This window comes from Loxodonta africana, chromosome 18 (genome assembly GCF_030014295.1).
Source record: "Loxodonta africana isolate mLoxAfr1 chromosome 18, mLoxAfr1.hap2, whole genome shotgun sequence".
NCBI classification, from domain to species: Eukaryota; Metazoa; Chordata; class Mammalia; order Proboscidea; family Elephantidae; genus Loxodonta; species Loxodonta africana.
In genome coordinates, this window is record NC_087359.1 from 73,002,386 (window position 1) to 73,019,272 (window position 16,887).

Below are 16,887 nucleotides of genomic sequence, written 5' to 3' on the forward strand. Positions count from 1 at the left end.
AGTCCAGGCTCTCCCCTGCCCAGGTCCTCCCGATCCTCACAGGCACCCCGTGAAACCTCGATTCTGCAGCTTGCCTAGTGTCACAGAGCCAGCAGTGCTGAGTCAGGATCTGAACACAGACCTGCCACTGCCCTCTGCCCACCCAGACGGAGGGAAGTTCTGCTCGCCCCTGCCTGCAATGGTTTGAGCAGTCCACGCTGAGGGCAGCAGCAAGGCTCAGTCTCCCATTCCAGCTACAAACCAGGCCACAGAGCCAGCACGCCCTTGGAACTAGTACATTGTTTCAAGGTATGTAGGCCACATACCCACTGGGTGTCTTTACTGACACAGCTGGCATCTGCCATCCATCATGGTTAATGCTGCAGCCCAAACCATGTGCCTGTCACGCTCATGTCAAACCCAGCACCCCCACCCCAGCCTTTCTACCAACTGAAGCCTGCCCTTCCTCCAGAGCCAGGCTCCTGCCCAGGACAGCCTTCCAGACCCCTCAGCTTGTGATCGAAGGACCTACCTGGGCAGACAGGAACACCAGCCTCCTTGCCCTACCTTTTCACCATCACCCCACCTCCATCTTCAGATCACATACACTCAAAGTGTGGAGTCAGTGAGACACAAAAGGCCATATGTCGGATGATTGCACCTATAGGAAATACCTTGAATAGGGAAAGGCATACAGACCAAAGTTCAGTGGTTACCAGGGGCTGGGAAGAGGGGCGAATGGGAGCTTCAGCTAAAGGAAGGGGACTGAGTTTCTGTCTGGGGTGATATAAACCATCTGGAAATGGCCAGTGGTGATGGCAGCACAGCAGGGCAACTATAATTAACGTCACTGAATCCCACACTTAAACACAGTTAAATTGGCAACCTTTGTTATACATATATTTCAACACAAGAACGTTAAAGGTTCATAGGATTGTCAGAAATAAATACATATAAATACACATACATATGTTTATATGTATATATCAGTCTGAGAAGAAATACATCTCGAATGCTCTTTAGAAATGAGGATGGCAAGACTTCAGAAGCTCGCTTACTCCGGACATATCACTGGAAAGACCCATCGCTAAAACAGGATATTATGTTTGGGAAAGTAAAGGGTCAGCAAAAAGGAGGGAAACCCTCAATGAGATGGACTGACACAAGAGCTGCGACAATGGACTCAAACATAACAACGATCACGAAGATGGCGCAGGACCAGGCAATATTTTGTCCTGTTACACGCAGGGTCGTTATGAGTTGGGATCGTTCAACAGCCACTAGCAGCATATGTATGTACGCATATTAATATATATATATATATATATATATATATATATATATATATATATATATATACCTGAGTCCTAAGCCTGTGTGCTTTCCTTCACTCCGAGGAGCCTCACATACTCCACTGGGGGAAAAAAGTAAACTGAATTCAATCTAAGTCTAGTATCTAATTATGACCTGCAAACAAACTTAAAAATCACTTAGGATACTCAATCGCCTTGCTTCTCAAATAGTGGCCCACAGACCAGCAATCTCAGCATCCCCTAGTTAAAAATGCAGTCTTAGGCCCCACCTCATACCACTGAATCAGAATCCACATTACAACAAGAGCCCCAGGTGATCTGCACGCACATTAATGTTTGAGAAGCACTGATCTAATACCACGTACAATAATGTTGTCCACGTAGGTTGTCAGGTGCCTACACTAGAGGTTCCCAGGTATTCAGAGCCTTATTTGTAATATAATAATACTGGGCTGAGTACCAAGCTTAAAAAAAAAAAAAACAAACCCCAAAACCAAACACATTGCTGTCGGGTAGGCTCCGACTCATAGCAACCCTACAGGACAGAGTAAAACTGCCTAATAGGGTTTCCAAGGAGTGGCTGGTGGATTTGAACTGCCGACCTTTTGGTTAGTAGCCTGAGTTCTTACCCACTGCGCCACTGGGACTCCAGATTACTGGATTTTATCTTGAGCATGTTCTTGGTTATCCAATACTCAACACTGGTTGTATTTTCCACTCTAAGCACAACAAAGGCTTGTACTATTTATCAATAAAACAATGCTAAAGTTAGAATAGTAGACTGACACTAAATTCAAAGTTCAGGTTTCCTATTTTTATTTCTAAGTTACATTACCAGTCAAAGGCAAGTGCCTCAGCGACACTCTTCCGTGTTGTTGTTGTTGTTAGGAGCAGTGAAGCCAGTTCTGACTCATAGCGACCCTATGAACAGAACGAAACACTACCCGGTCCTGCACTATCCTCCCAATCGTTGCTATGTTTGAGCCCACTGATGAAGCCACTGTGTCAGTCCATCCCATTAAGGGCCTTCCTCTTTTTTTGCTGACCCTCTACTTTACCAAGAATGATGTCCCTCTCCAGGGACTGGTCCCTTCTGATAACATGTCCAAAGTATGTGAGACGAAGTCTCACCATCCTCACTTCTAAAGAGCAGCTTCCAAGACAAATTTGTTCGTTCTTCTGGCAGTCTGTGGTATATTCAATGTTCTTCACCAACACAATTCAAAGGTCTCAATTTTTCAGTCTTCCTTATTTATTCATTGTCCAGCTTTCACATGCAAATGAGGCAACTGAAAATACCATGGCTTGGGTCAGGCACACCTTAGTCCTCAAAGTGACATCTTTGTTTTTTAACACTTTAAAGAGGTCTTTTGCAGCAGACTGGCCCAAAGCAATGTGTTGTCTGTTTTCTTGACTGTTGCTCCCATGGGTGTTGATTGTGGATCCAAGTAAAATGAAATCCTTGACAACTTCAATCTTTTCTTCGTGAGCAACTGCTAAAGCAGGATCCTCTCTCATGATTAAATTAGGAAAAGAGCTCATTTCTGCAGAATTTTAAAAATATTGTCTCTAAAGGATTTTTAAAACTTAGCTTCCGTTGCCTAACCCTGGAGTTCTCCATGCTGTTGACAGGCAAGAGAGAAGCGGGGATGAAGTAAGGCATCTGAGAAAGAACAACCAGGCTAAATTTCAACAGAACAAGTGTAAAAATCAAGTCTCTTCAAGAGCTCACCAACTGCTCACCTCAGGTCCATGTCTTGGCTGTATCTGCTGAGCAGCATGACAGGCAAGACAGTGGTTGCTCTGACATCCTGGGTCCTAGAGTGTTTTGTAGCCCCAAGCCAACTGGGAACAGCCTTGTAGCATGCGCAAGATAAACTATGTTGTTTTAACCACTGAGATTTGGGGATTGTTTGTTATGGCAGCATATCCTAACCCATACTGACTGATACAGCACAGACACTCCCAATGCCGCCATTTTCAGAACATTTCCGTTACTCCTCATTGGGAACTGGTCAGGCTCGTTACTTGTGATTGGACTTCTTTTTAATGCTGAACAGTACTACTTAACTCAATTACCCTCTTCACTCATCAAACTTCATTCCAACACCCATCTTATTTTTTTCCTTTCCCTTATTTTCTCCTTTCCACAGATTTCCTCACATGCTTATTATTCTTTTATCTCTTTGTACCATATGCTTTCTGGTAAGCTGCCTTAAAGCTTCTCTGCAACAAGGTGATAGACAGATAGTCACACGCACAGACACACCAGACTTGGCTTCAAATGAATTTTGGCTGTTTCCAAAAAATCAGATCCATTCTTCAAAGGAAAAAATTTGCTGTTACTGATGATTTCGAAAGAATGTGGCCCAGGCCTGCCTGGGCCAGTGTGTTTTTCCGCAACCTGTTCTTCCTACAAAGGATACTGATGGAATGTGTGGGGCACGCAGTTCCCGCATCTAGAATGAATTCATTCCTGGACACACCATATCTTTTAGCCTCGCTGTAAGGAGAAATCCAAATTACGCCAACCAACTATATAAGACATTTAGCATCATGGACCACAATTTTTTCTTTTTAAAATTCAGCTTTAACATGGTTATTGAGCTCCTTCTGCATGTCCGACCTTGTACTAAGCATAGGTGAACCTTACTTTAACCAGTTCATCCTGGTGCACATTTAGGTTGTGGCCAATTTTCCAGTATTAGAAACAGTGTGGTGCTGGGCGTTCTGAGGCTTACTGCCTGCCTATCCAACGCTTTCTGAGGCTGAACTTTCAGAAGGAGAACTCCTGGGTCAGAGAGCATGTACACAGTTAGGCCTTTTAGGATATGCTGCCAAATTTCTATTTAGGGAGCCAATGAAAATTCTCCTACACCTTTGCCAGTACTCATTCTTTGCGTATGCACACGTGCATGTGTGCATTTTCACTTTAAAGCTATCTTTTTTAATTTGCAATTCTTTGATTACTGGTGAGAATGAGTGTGTTGATGCCTTTATATATCTTTTATTACAAATTATCTATCCAAATTCTTTGCCCAATCTTACACTGATGCATCTGCTTTTTTTTTTTTTTAAATATAATTTATAAAAGCACTTTCTGTATTAAGGACATTAACTTTTTCCCAATTTTACTTGCCTTTTAATGAATTTTTTAAGGACGATGTCTCTGGTGGCAGAATGAAGGACTGACAGCTGGGAAAATACAGGAGCTGAGTACATTGCAACTGACCTGCAAGAGGTGAGGCCCCTCACTTCCCAAATTCAAAGCATGGGGAAGTCCTCTTGGGCCAACTTGCAAAACACATTCTGAGCCCATTGAATTCTCACCATCTCCACTTCTGCCACCAGGGTCTGAGCCTGAATGATTTCCGCTTCTAAGTAGAGTCCTTGTTTTCCTCTCTGGCTTCCTCCTACAATCCATGAGCTTTCTGAAACAATCAGAATGTGCCACACCCATAGATAAAACCAAAGGCTTTCCACTACCATTGGGAGAAATCCAACCCTCAGGTTGGGTACAAGGCCCCACAGCACCTGTTACCTCCTTCCCTCTCCATCATGTCTCCGGCCTCTTCTGCCCTTGCTCACCGCTTGCTAACCATCCTGGAATAGTTTACTTCTTCCAAATATATCAAATACAATCCCTCCTCAGGGTGATTTTCATATGCAGTTGTCTGCTTCAAATTATTTTCCTCCTGATACATAGCTGACTCTGCTGCACCATTCACGTCTCTGCTTAAATATCACCTCCTTGGAGAAATCTTACTGAATATTGACTCTACTGTGGATGGCCAAAAGAATGAACACATCAGTCTTAAAAGAAATACAACCAGAATGCTCCTTAGAGGGAAGGATGGTGAGACTTTGGCTTGCTTACTTTGGACACATCATCAGGAAACAGCAATCGCTAGAAAAAGACAACATGTTTGGTAAAGTGGAGGGCCAGCGTAACGAGGGAAAACCTCAATGGGATGGACTGCCACAACAGCCACAACCCCGGAGACTCAACCACACCAATGATCACGAAGGTGATTCGGGACTGAGCAACGTTCCATTCCGTTGTACACGGGGTCACCATGAGTAGGAACCAATTTGACAGCAACTAACAATATCAAAGAAGCCTTTTCCAACCACCTATTAGAAGCCCTCCACCACACCCCCACTCTACCACAGTATCCTGCTTTATTGACCCCTTAACACTTACCGCCATCTGAAAAAACTATCTTATTTTTGCTAGTTTTACCACCCCATCACTAGAAGGTAAGCGACATTTCTATCTTCTTCCGTACCTTACCTTTAGCACCTTTACAACAGTGCTCACAACCATCATTAGGACTCAATCAGGGATTGCTGAATGCATGAAGAACCAACGCTTTGATCAGAGATCAGCAAACTATGTAGAGTCTGACAGCTTAGAATTATTTTTCCAAAACAAACTAAAAGAAAAATAATACCCCATGACACATGAAAAATATGACATTCGTGTATCAATGTCCATAAACCCAAAAAACCAAACCCACTGCCATCAAGTTGATTCTGCTAAATAAAGTTTTATTGTAACACAACCACACATGGCTGCTTTCACACGACAATAGCAGAGCTGAGTAGTTGTGACAGGGACCATATGTGACACTTCCGTCGCTTCACGCTCCCTCTGGCACACTACAAGTCACAGTGATGCAGTGATAACTCCATTTTGTCTCTTGGCCCACAAAGCCTAAAACATTTCCTGGCCCTTTACAGAAAAAGCTGGCCAATGCTGGATGCATGGCACTGGGGAAGTTAAGAAGGAGAAGGCTTGCAGAAATGTTTCTAAGGCAGAATGGACAAGGCTTGCTAACCTAACAAATAGGAAAGGTGGGGTAAGGGTAAGTGAAGGGGGACAGTGTCCGGTGACTTGGTGGCTAGATGTTGGTGACATTCGCTAAGGTTTGCAGGGTCGGGGTAAGAAAGCAGGGAAGAGAGGAGAGAAATTACGAGTTTAGTTTTGACTTGTGAATTTAACCTGGAGGTTAAATATGGATACCAGTTTGTAGCTCAAGGGGGGCTGAGGCCATCTAGGATACTCCACTGATCCCATCCCACCTGGAGCAAGGGAGAATGAAGAAAACCAAAGACACAAGGGAAAGATTAGTCCAAAGGACTAATGGACCACAACTACCACAGCCTCCACCAGACTGAGTCCAGCACAACTAGATGGTGCAGGCTACTACCACTGACTGCTAACAGGGATCACAACAGAGGGTCCCAGACAGGGCTGGAGAAACATGTAGAACAAAATTCTAACTCATAAAAAGAACCAGACTTACTGGTCTGACAGAGACTGGAAAAACCCTGAGAGTACGGCCTCCGGACACCCCTTTTGCTCAGTAATGAAGTAACTTCTGAGGTTCACCTTTCAGCCAAAGAGTAGAAGGCCCATAAAACAAAATGAGACTAAAGGGGCACACCAGCCTAGGGGCAAGGATGAGAAGGCAGGAGGTGACAGAAAAGCTGGTAATAGGGAACGGAAGGTTGAGACGGGTGGATGTTGACATGTAGTGGGGTTGGCAACCAATGTTACAAAAAAAATGTGTACTAATTGTTTCATAAGAAACTAGTTTGCTCTGTAAACCTTCATCTAAAGTACAATAAAAAAAATTTTTTTTTAAATAAAAAGAAGAAAGCCTAATAAAACAAATCAGGAAATTAAACTAATAAATCCAATCTTTATCACATGGTAGACAGGGGAGGGAGTCCCTGGATGGTGCAATGATTAACACTCTGCTGCTAACTGCAGGGTTGGTGGTTCGAATCCACGTACAGGCACCTCAAAAGAAATGCCTGGTAATCTACCTCCCAAAAATCAGCCACTGAAAACCCTATGGGGCACAATTGTACTCTGACACACACAGGGTCTCCTTGAGTCAGAACTGGCTGATGGCAACTGGGTGGCTTAGGGTTAGACAAAAAAGGAAAAACAAAAAAACCAAACCTGTTGCCGTCGAGTCGATCCGAACTCAGAGTAGCACTGCCCCATAGTTTCGAAGGAGCACTTGGTGGATTTGAACTGCCAACCTTTTGGCTAGCAGCCGTAGCTCTTAACCACTACGCCACCAGGGTTTCCAAAGCACTTCGTAGTCGGCAGGATTAGACAGGGAGATACCAAACAGGAAAGGAGAGGCAGCTGGGTGCTCATATGACCCCACGAAGACTTCTCACAATTCATACCCCTATTGCAAGTAACCCCTTACAGTGTCTCCCAAAACTCTGGTCTTCCACAGAAAAGGCAGACAGCTGTGATTTCTGCTTCTCTCCATGGGTATAAATATCACCCCAGAAACCTCACCACTGCAGTGGGAGAGGAATCTACTAATTTTGCCATTAAGTACAGGCGGGTCTGTTCTGACCTTTTGTTGGAAAGCTGGTCCTGTGTTGCCTTACCACTGTTAGCACTAAGGGAGTAAAGCAGCAAGAACAATGTCCCCGGAGTGGCCTAGTAAGAGTCAGACACCTTACACATACACACAGCTTCCTGATCTACCAAACGTTTTCTTCCACCAGTGAAGTGGGACCAGCACCCGTGTTCAGAGGTGATGAGAGCATGGCTGTTTCGGGCTGAGAAGCGTACGAGAAGACCAGCATTTCATTCTCGTTTCCAGTCGGTAATGGATGTCAGGGATTCATGCTGGCTTGTTGCTAAGTGACCTTTTTTTTCTGTAAAGATGCCCCAAATCCACACACCCTGCCCACTGCTTTCAGGTCCAGTGGGGTGGTCACTTAACCAGTCCAGTGCAGGACAGGGAAGAAGGGGGCGGTTACTCACGAACAGAGAGACAGAATTCTGAATTCAGGGCACCAGCTCCAGGGGGAAGGCTTTCTCTCTCTGTCCTTACTGGGGGAAGGTCCTTGTCTCTTTTCAGCTTCTATTCCAAGGTTCCTTGGTGATCACGTGGCATCTATCTTCCCCTCAGTCTGTGCTTGCTTGCTTAATCTGCTCTTTTATGTCTCAAAAGAGACTGATTTAAGATACACCCTATACTAATACTGCCTCATTAAAGTAACAAAGAAAATCCATTCCCAAATGGGATTATAAGCACAGGTATAGGGGTTAGGATTTATAACTTATACTTTTGAGGGACACAACTCAATCCCTAACAACGAAAACAACAAAAACCTATGTGCCAGTCAAGTCGGTTCTGATACATAGCAACCCTACAGGACAGAGCAGAACTTCCCCTTAGGGTTTCTAAGCAGCAGCTGGTGGATGCAAACTGCCGACCTTTTCGTTAGCAGCTGAACGTTTAACCCAGTGCCACAGCTGCCTTAAGGAAATACTGGCCTTAAAGACAAACGCTCTTAGATGCTTTTCATGGTATAGAAAGAAAAGCACTGTATTAAAGCCAACTTGTGATACAGCCATTGAGGAAAACTGTTTGGCAGTTCCTCAAAAAATGCAACTATCATATGACCCAGCAATCCCAATCCTAGGTATATACCCAGAATATGCCAAAGCAGGGGTACAAACAGAAACCTGTATACCAATGTTCATTACAGTACTTTTCACAATGGCCAAAAGGTGGAAACAACCAAAATGTCCATCAACAGGTGACTGGACACCAAAATGTGGTCTATACGCACAACGGAATACTACCAGCCGTAAAGATAAATGAAGTCCTCATGCATGCCACTACATGGCAGAAGCTCGAACCTATTACACTGAGCAAAATAAGTCAGTCACGAAAGGACAAATACTGTACAGCTTCACTTATAGGAAATAAGTAAATACACAGAAACCAGAGTGGTAAAGAACTCAGCTGCTAACCAAAAGGCAGGCCGTTTGAATCCACCAGCCACTCCTTGGAAGCCCTATGGGGCAGTTCTACTCTGTCCTGTAGGGTCACTAGGAGTTGGAATCGACTCCATAGCAACGGGTACCAGGGGTGGGAAGAAGGGGAATGGGGGAGTTTGTGCTTAGAGGGCAGTGAGTTTATGCTAAGGGTGGTGGAATGACCTGGAAAAGGATAAGGAGAATGGCTGCACAACTTGAAGAATGTCATCAACATCACTAAATTGTACACGAAGAAACTGCTGAGATGACCTATGCTTTGCTGTGTATGTTTTTACCGCAATAATTGGAAAAGAAAATCTATACAGCATATGGAGTATCTACTAGATGTTTGGTTTTGCTATGTATGTTTTTAGCACAATAATTGGAAAAGAAAATCTATACAGCATATGGAATATCTACTAGATGTCAGGCACTCAGGTACCATTTCTATTAACCACCAGCTCCAAGGTACCCAGGCCTGAACAGCCGGACTGGTATGTCAAGGGCCCTATCGACAGGCACAGCCAGAGGGCCAAACAAATCTGGGTTCAAATTCCCAATTATCATGCGGTCCTGTGTAAAGGAACCTCCAGTGTCTTTTAAAAAACGATCCATCAAGGACGGTGATGGAGACTCTCATAGCAGGATGACCAAGTCTCCTGCATTTCATGTCCCTCATGGGGCTCTCACTCATCAGTCTAGCCTGGCAGGGCTTTCCCTCTGAGGGATCATCCGCCCTGCGTGTGCTCTCCCCACCTTTCTGAGGTGGCTACTCCACAAAGATGGCCCTCAATGAGCCATGCCTCCCTGTGTCCACATGCCTGTGCACTTCTCTCCCACACTGAATCCAGACTCATCCTGTGACCCACTTTAACCAAGGTGGTAGAAGTGACGTGCCAGTTTTAGCCCTAAGCCTTAAGAAGGGCTGGCAGCTTGTCCATTTATGCTCTTGGAAGGCAGCTGCCATGTACAAACCCCAGCTACCCTGCTCAAGAGAAAGGCCATGTGGTAAGGCCCTGGAGGATGGGGCGGCATAGAGAGAGACACCACGTGGAGGCACACCAAGGTGCCAGACATGTGAGTGAAAAAGCCATTTGGGTGGTTCCGGCCCAGATAAGCCTCCAGAACTCCAGTCCCAGTTGCCACCTAACTCCAACTACATGAGAGATACCATGACAGACCAGCTGAAGAACCACCCAGCTGAGCCCAGTCAATTCACAAAACCATAACTGAGATAATTGCTGCTTTGAGACATAAGTTTTGGTGTTGCTTGTTACACAGCAGAATGATCCCTGGTAGTGCAGTGGTTAAGCGCTCAGCTGCTAACTGAAAGGTTGGCAGCTTGAACCTGTCAGCTGCTCCATAGAAGAAAGATGGGGCAGTCTGCTTCTGTAAAGATTACAGCCTTGGAAACCCTACAGGGCGGTTCTACTCTGTCCTAGAGGGTCGCTATGAGTCAGAATTTGACTCAACGGCAATGGAATGGGTTGTTACACAGCAGAGATCCCTGGGTGGCACAAATAGTTTACCCTTGACTACTAACCGAAAGGTTGGCAGTTCAAACCCACCCAGCGGCACCATGGAGGAAAGACCTGGCGATCTGCTTCTGTAAAGACTACAGCCAAGAAAGCGCTGTGGAGCAGTTCTACTCTGCAGCACATGAGGTCGCCAAGAGCTGGAATCGACAGCGACAGCTTTGGTTTTTGGGTTTGTCACTTAGCAACAGATAAAGCAACATTCCTTAATTACTCACAGCATCACCCACTCCCCAGCTCTGTATCTTTCACTGATGCTTCTTATAAACTCAACCACGCTAACCAGAAACGGGGAGAATACAGGGTGGAGAGACGGAGAGGGGTACTTGAAGATCAAGTCCAGGGGTGACTCTCTGCAGCTGTCTAGTCCCCCTGGCAAACAGTACCATATTCTGTTAGTAGCTCTGGGGCCTGGGCCTTCCAGCCAGATAGTAGAGTCTATGAACTGCACCTAGTTCAAGGAAAACCCGTTGCCATCAAGATGATTTTGACTCATAGCGACTCTATGACGACCTTCAGGAAAGCTCTGTTTTATTTGTATTTCCAATCTTATTACTCCTCAAAATTATTTCCCAAAAGCTCTAAGAGTTTTTCCATATCTCTTACATCATCATCACGTCCTTAATTTCTTCTCTCCATTCAACATAAGTGCCAGCTACAAGGGATTCCTGGGCCAAAGTTGGGCCCTCCAGCCACTGGAATCGTGCTGGTACCTACACCTGACTCTCCAGATCTGTCCCAGGGGTGCAGATACGGGCTCCCTCCTTCATCTACCTTCCCCAGGACGCCCCACGCACCCAGAAGGCTGCTGGTAGCAATCTCCCCGGAGGTGACCCCAAGCCTGACCTGGGGGTAATTCAATGTGCTCCCTCAGCCCACAGTCCCCTCTCCCATTTGGTCCACGTCTCTTTCGTTACCTCTGTTCCTCCTCAACTGTGTCTCTGAAATGATCTTAGAGGGGTTTTCAGAGCCTCTCCCCCTTCACAGCTGAAGAGGATTCTCAGGTAAGACAAGCCCATTGTTGCTGAAGTCAATTCCAACTCACGGCAACCCCACGTGTGCAGAGCAGAACTGCTCCATAGGGTTTCAAGGCTGTGGCCTTTCAGAAGCAGATCACCAGGCCTGAACTCCAATAGGCCTCTGGCCAGGGGTAAATTAACCAGTAAGCAAGGTACACACAGAGCTCTAGTGGCACAGTGGTTAAGAGCTCAGGTTGCTAACCAGAAGGTCAGCAGTTCAAATCCACCAGCTGCTCCTGCCAACCTTTCAGCTAGTAGCTGAGTGCATAACTGTTTGCATCACCCAGCTAGCTAAGACATGTCTAGCTGCTCTTACCTAAGGCCTTTATTTCTCATAGCCAGCTGCAGGTCTTAGCTATTTGGCCTCATCCCTTTTTGGGGGAGCAGCTGATTCCCAAGACCCCTGGGTGGCACAAACAGTTTGCACTTGTCTACTAACCTCAAGATCACAGTTCAAACCCACCCAACGGCACCAAGGAAGAAAACCAAAAAACCCATTGTCGTTAAGTCAATTGTGACTTATAGTGAACCTACAGGACAGAGGGGAACTGCCCCAGACGGTTTCTAAGAAGTGCCTGGTGGATTTGAACTGATGACCTTTTGGTTAGCAGCCATAGCTCTTAATAGCTACACCACCAGGGTCCTGCTTTCGTAAAAGTTACAGCCATGAACACCCTATGGAGTAAGTAGTCCAACTCTGTAACACATGGGGTAATCATGAGGCAAAATCAACAACAGATTTCAGACGGTTTTGAGCTGGTTCCCTCCTCCTGGCATCCTCTGGAGGGCTGCACCATCCCCCCAAGTGGCCAAGACTCTTACGGCAGGCTCCTCGGGCCCACCAGTGCCCTTCACATCTCTCTGCTGGGACTGAGGTCGTTCTGAAGGTAATCCTCTGGTAACAAGGCCTGGTTAGCACTGTTTCACCATTTCTGCGGAGTTGTGACCAAAGGGACTTCCCCAGTAACCAGGCCCAGGACCTCCACTAAGCTGACCTTGGGGCTAGCTGGCCACCAGGGCAGATTACTAGGCCTTACAGAGTTAGTTCCCAGCACCCCTCCACCGGGTATGCTTCCTGCAAAACTGGGGCCTCTCAGTTCCTCTCCCTTCTGTGAAGGAAGAGATTTCCTCAGGGAGTATCTGTTTTGCATGCACTGCTCCCCACCCCTCACAACCTCCCAACAGGATGGGGTTTCCCAGTGTCACTTTTTCCACCGGAGGGCAAAGGTTACACTGGGATTCGGGTTACTTTGAAGGTACTCTTCCCAATTGACTGTTCTGTGGAGCTTCTACACTAAGACAGACTAGGAAGAAAGGCTTGGTGATCTACTTCCAAAAAATCAGCCGATAAAAACCCTACAGATCACAACAGTTCCATCCCACTGTGCATGGGGTCCTCACGAGTTGGGAGCCACCTCAACGGCAGCTAGCAACAACAACCTCAGGCTCAAATAAAGACTGAATCCCACCAACTACCCACCATCTCATCCTTCCCCCAGGAGGCTGGGGCAGTCCGTTCTGTCTGTACTTGTTTCTCAACAGTTTCCCTGGGCTTCTGAGCACCACACCACCAGCAAGTTGGGTGCCAGGCATCTGACTGGCTGACATCCCATAATGTTTACCACCTCCAGCATCTATGGACTCTTCTCCGGTCTCTCGGCTTCTGCAACAACTCCCTGTCTTGATGAACACCATGCTGGTGGCTCCTCCAGTCTCATGCTGGCCAGTCTACCTACCAGCTACTCGCTGGGACTTCTGCATTCTCCACTAACTGAGTCTGTCTTTGAAGACTCACCCCCATCCCCATGGGACTCCACTTGCCTAGCCTCCATCCCCATCAGCACTCAGCCAAGTCTAGCCTACTCATATAGGTGACTCCCAGACCAAAGTGCCTGAGCCACAATCTTCTCTGTTGAAACTGCGCATGCTCTAACTCTAAAAAGAGCCCCATTCAGTACTGGGACCAAAGGGCACAGGCCCACCCCTGCCTGCACCTTGGGAAAACCTGCTGGCTCTTAGTAGAATGAAACTTCAGGGACAGCTGAGAGACTTTCCAAGCTGGAAGGTGCAGTTGCTCTTACTTTAGCCCCAGCCTTTCACCCCCACCCCCCTTAGGGAAGCTGTCACCAACAGACTGTGCCTGCTTTGTCCAACAGGGGCCCAGACCCTCCCATCACCTGCTCTGAAGCACAGTTGAGACCAGGCTATCATCTTTAAAAGAGGCACAAACAAAGCCATCTGAGCCACAAAGAGATATGCAAACATGTTCCTTGTGCTCTTCACAGAGCTGCCTTGCAAACTGGTGATAAGGTATGTACCACACCTAGCACTTAGTAGGTACTCAACAAATAGAAGCCACTCTCCATATCACTGAGGGCACTTGTGTTGCTTGCTACTTACTAGTTGGGAGTTGTCTGAAAGCCCCCAGGCACCATGCTATCAGATGGGAATGACACACCCAAGATTATCTCAGCTGATAATCCTGCTAGTCCCCTGGGCCTGGCCTTGCTCCTTTTCCCCCTCCCCTTCCCCAGGACAAAGCAGAGTCATCCTACTTGCTAACACAGCCTGCAAGCCCACCAACCTGGCCCTGGCTGAGTCCAGCCAGGCGGGCTCCTCACGGAAAGACAACCACCAGCCAAAATGCCACATCAATATTTCCTGCAGAAGTGTGGCTACCACAGAAGCTCCCAAAATATGTCCTTTCCAGGGCTTTTTAGCTGGAAACAAGGAGAATCCTTATAGGCCAGGTATTCCCATAAGAAGCTATACACTTGCTTTTTTTAACATCTTAATCACAGGAATCCAAAAACCCATTGCCATCAAGTCAATTCCAACTCATAGTGATCATATAGGACAGAGTAGAACTGCCCCATAGAGCTTCCAAGGAGCACCTGGTAGATCTGAACTGCCGACCTTCTGGTTAGCAGCTGTAGCACTTAACCACTACGCCACCGGCATTTCCACAGAGAAGGAACTAAGAAAACAGGAGAACACAGCTGAGCCTCTCCTACACCTACAGGTCCCACTAAATGTGCCTGTCCTCAACATATAGAACCAAGAGGGTTCCTGGAACACACTGTGCCCACTGCCAGGACAAAGCTCGTTCTATAGCCTTTATGTAACACCCCCTAAACTTTGCTCAGGTGCCACCAATCCATTTTAGACGAACTTTGTTGTTCTCCTCTGGACCTTAAAGAAACGTCCTGTACGTCTACGAGGCCAGCCTGTTTTTCATGTTTCCACAGGATCCTTGCCAGAGAACTCACACTATAACCATCTCACCCCTATCTTTCTTTTTTCTTTCTTTCTCCTCCTCCCCATGAGATGCAGAACATTTTTTTTTTTTTTTGGGTCAAAATTTGCTACTTTGTTCCTTGAAGTAGGGCTGAGATTATAGATTCAGTCTCCCTAATTTGGGCAGTTTTACCAGAACACTTCTGTATACAATTCCTACCATTACCTAAATCTGTACAACAATCCTGGGGTCAAGCAGCTTTTTACTAAGGTGGATCTCCTGTAAGGTCGCCCGTCCCCAAGGACTTTGGAAACTTCGGGTCCCACTCATGCTGTGACCATGAAGTTCAGTGATTAGAGGACAGTGTGGCCTCCCAACTGTCACCCAGACAATAAAGAGCCAGCAGACCTGGCTCAGCAGGTCCTGTGCAGCCGTGGGGTCAGGCCAGGAACCCCAGAACCAGGGGGGAGCTGTCCGGGGGAGGGGGCACTGGCTGGGGGCTGCGGTAACCCCTGTATCTAGCCTGATGACAGGGCTGGACTTGGAGGCCAGCCAGGCTCAGCTGACCAACAAGTGTGCGACCCTGAGGCGATCAGGCAGCCTGGACCGGGGCAGCACACCCGTCCACCGTCAGCAGGCTCCAGGTTGGAGAGGTGCGGGCCCCGTGCGTCTTCCCAGGACCGCCTGCCTCGGACAGCCCTTCACCGGCCCCTGCAACTGCGGGGAGCGCGCCAGCCCGCTCCAGAACTCACACAGGCAACAAGTTCGCGCTGCCTCAGCGCGGCCACGATGTGTTCGGAGGCCCCGCGCGGGGGGCGCCAAGGGGACGCTCCAGGCTCGCACTGCCGCTCGCGCCCCGAGGGGAGCCCGCTGCCTTCGGCGGCCCCAGGAACGCGGACGGACGAGTCGAACGAGCGGCGGCCAGGCCCCCCGGCGCCCCTCGGAGAGCGGCGGCGCCGGCGTCCCGGGGCGGGCAACAGGTCTGCGAGCGCGCAGAGGACGGAGCCCCGGTCTCCCAGGCCGGCCCTCGCCCCTTACCTCCAGCAACTGCACATAGCTCGCCGGGAACCAGCCGCGGAGCCCATCCTCCTTCTCGCCTTCCCACCAGCCGCCGTCCGGGACCTGCAGCAGCGTGAGCAGCTCGCCCGCGGCGAAGCGCAGCCCCTGGCCGTGCCGCTCCCCGGAGAAGGGGTAGAGGGTCCGGCAGCGGGCACCGGACATGGCCTTGACGCCGGGGCTCAAAGCGCAGCCTGCATCCTTGCCGAGCCCCGCGGGGTGGACAGCGGCTCCGCGGGGTCCCAGGCGCCCGGCGCTCCGGGCTCCCGCGCTCTGGGCGCGCGCCGTCTCGGGGGTGCGCGGGGTCCCCGGACAGGCGGGGGACGCGCGCTCGGCGGAGGGAAGCGGAGACTCGCTGGTTTCGGAGAGCGAGCGGCGACGCCCCCGGGCCGGGCGCCTCGAGCTCCCAGCGCTGGGCGGGGGGGCGGGGCTCAGGGGGAGGAGACCGAGGCGCCGCGGGCTCCGGAGGCAACTTCCCGGGGACGCGGAGCGCAGGCCGCCGCCGCGAGGGCCGGCCGGAGCCGGGGCTGCCCCGGTGCGCGGAGACGCGCAGCTCCCGGGGTAGGTGGGACCCCGAGCATCACCCACCGCCCGACTCGGCGGCGAGGGAGGGGCCGGGCGTACGTGGAGAGGGGCTGGCGGCCGGGCGGGGGCCCTCTCGGCGCCGGGGGGCGGGGCGGGGCGGGGCCAGGGCGACCACGCCCGCCGAGGGTGGGGCGCTCCGTCGCGGAGCGGGCAGGTCCCCGGGGAGGGGGCTCCCGCTCACACCCCCACCGCCGAGGACTGCTGGGATGAAAACGCCCCCGTGTGCCTCTTTTGTAGGCTTAGTGGCCCGTGGCGGGAGGACGCCTCCACCGAGGTGCTTGTGAAAGAATGCTTGTGGCTGTCATTATACTGATTGAACTTGACTCCCTGGAAGCTGAACGATGGCTGAACG

At 49.0% G+C, this 16,887-nt stretch overlaps 1 protein-coding gene across 1 annotated transcript in view; it reads right to left on the reverse strand.

Moving 5' to 3' along the window:
- The window catches only part of GAS7 (growth arrest specific 7), a 287,911-nt gene extending 271,733 nt beyond the window's left edge, over window positions 1-16,178 (reverse strand). Inside the window, exon 1 of the mRNA XM_064271773.1 lies at window positions 15,933-16,178. Coding sequence (XP_064127843.1) covers window positions 15,933-16,115 — 183 coding nt within the window. The 5' untranslated portion in view covers window positions 16,116-16,178. The remainder of the gene's footprint in view (window positions 1-15,932) is intronic.
- Window positions 16,179-16,887: the final 709 nt, after the last annotated feature.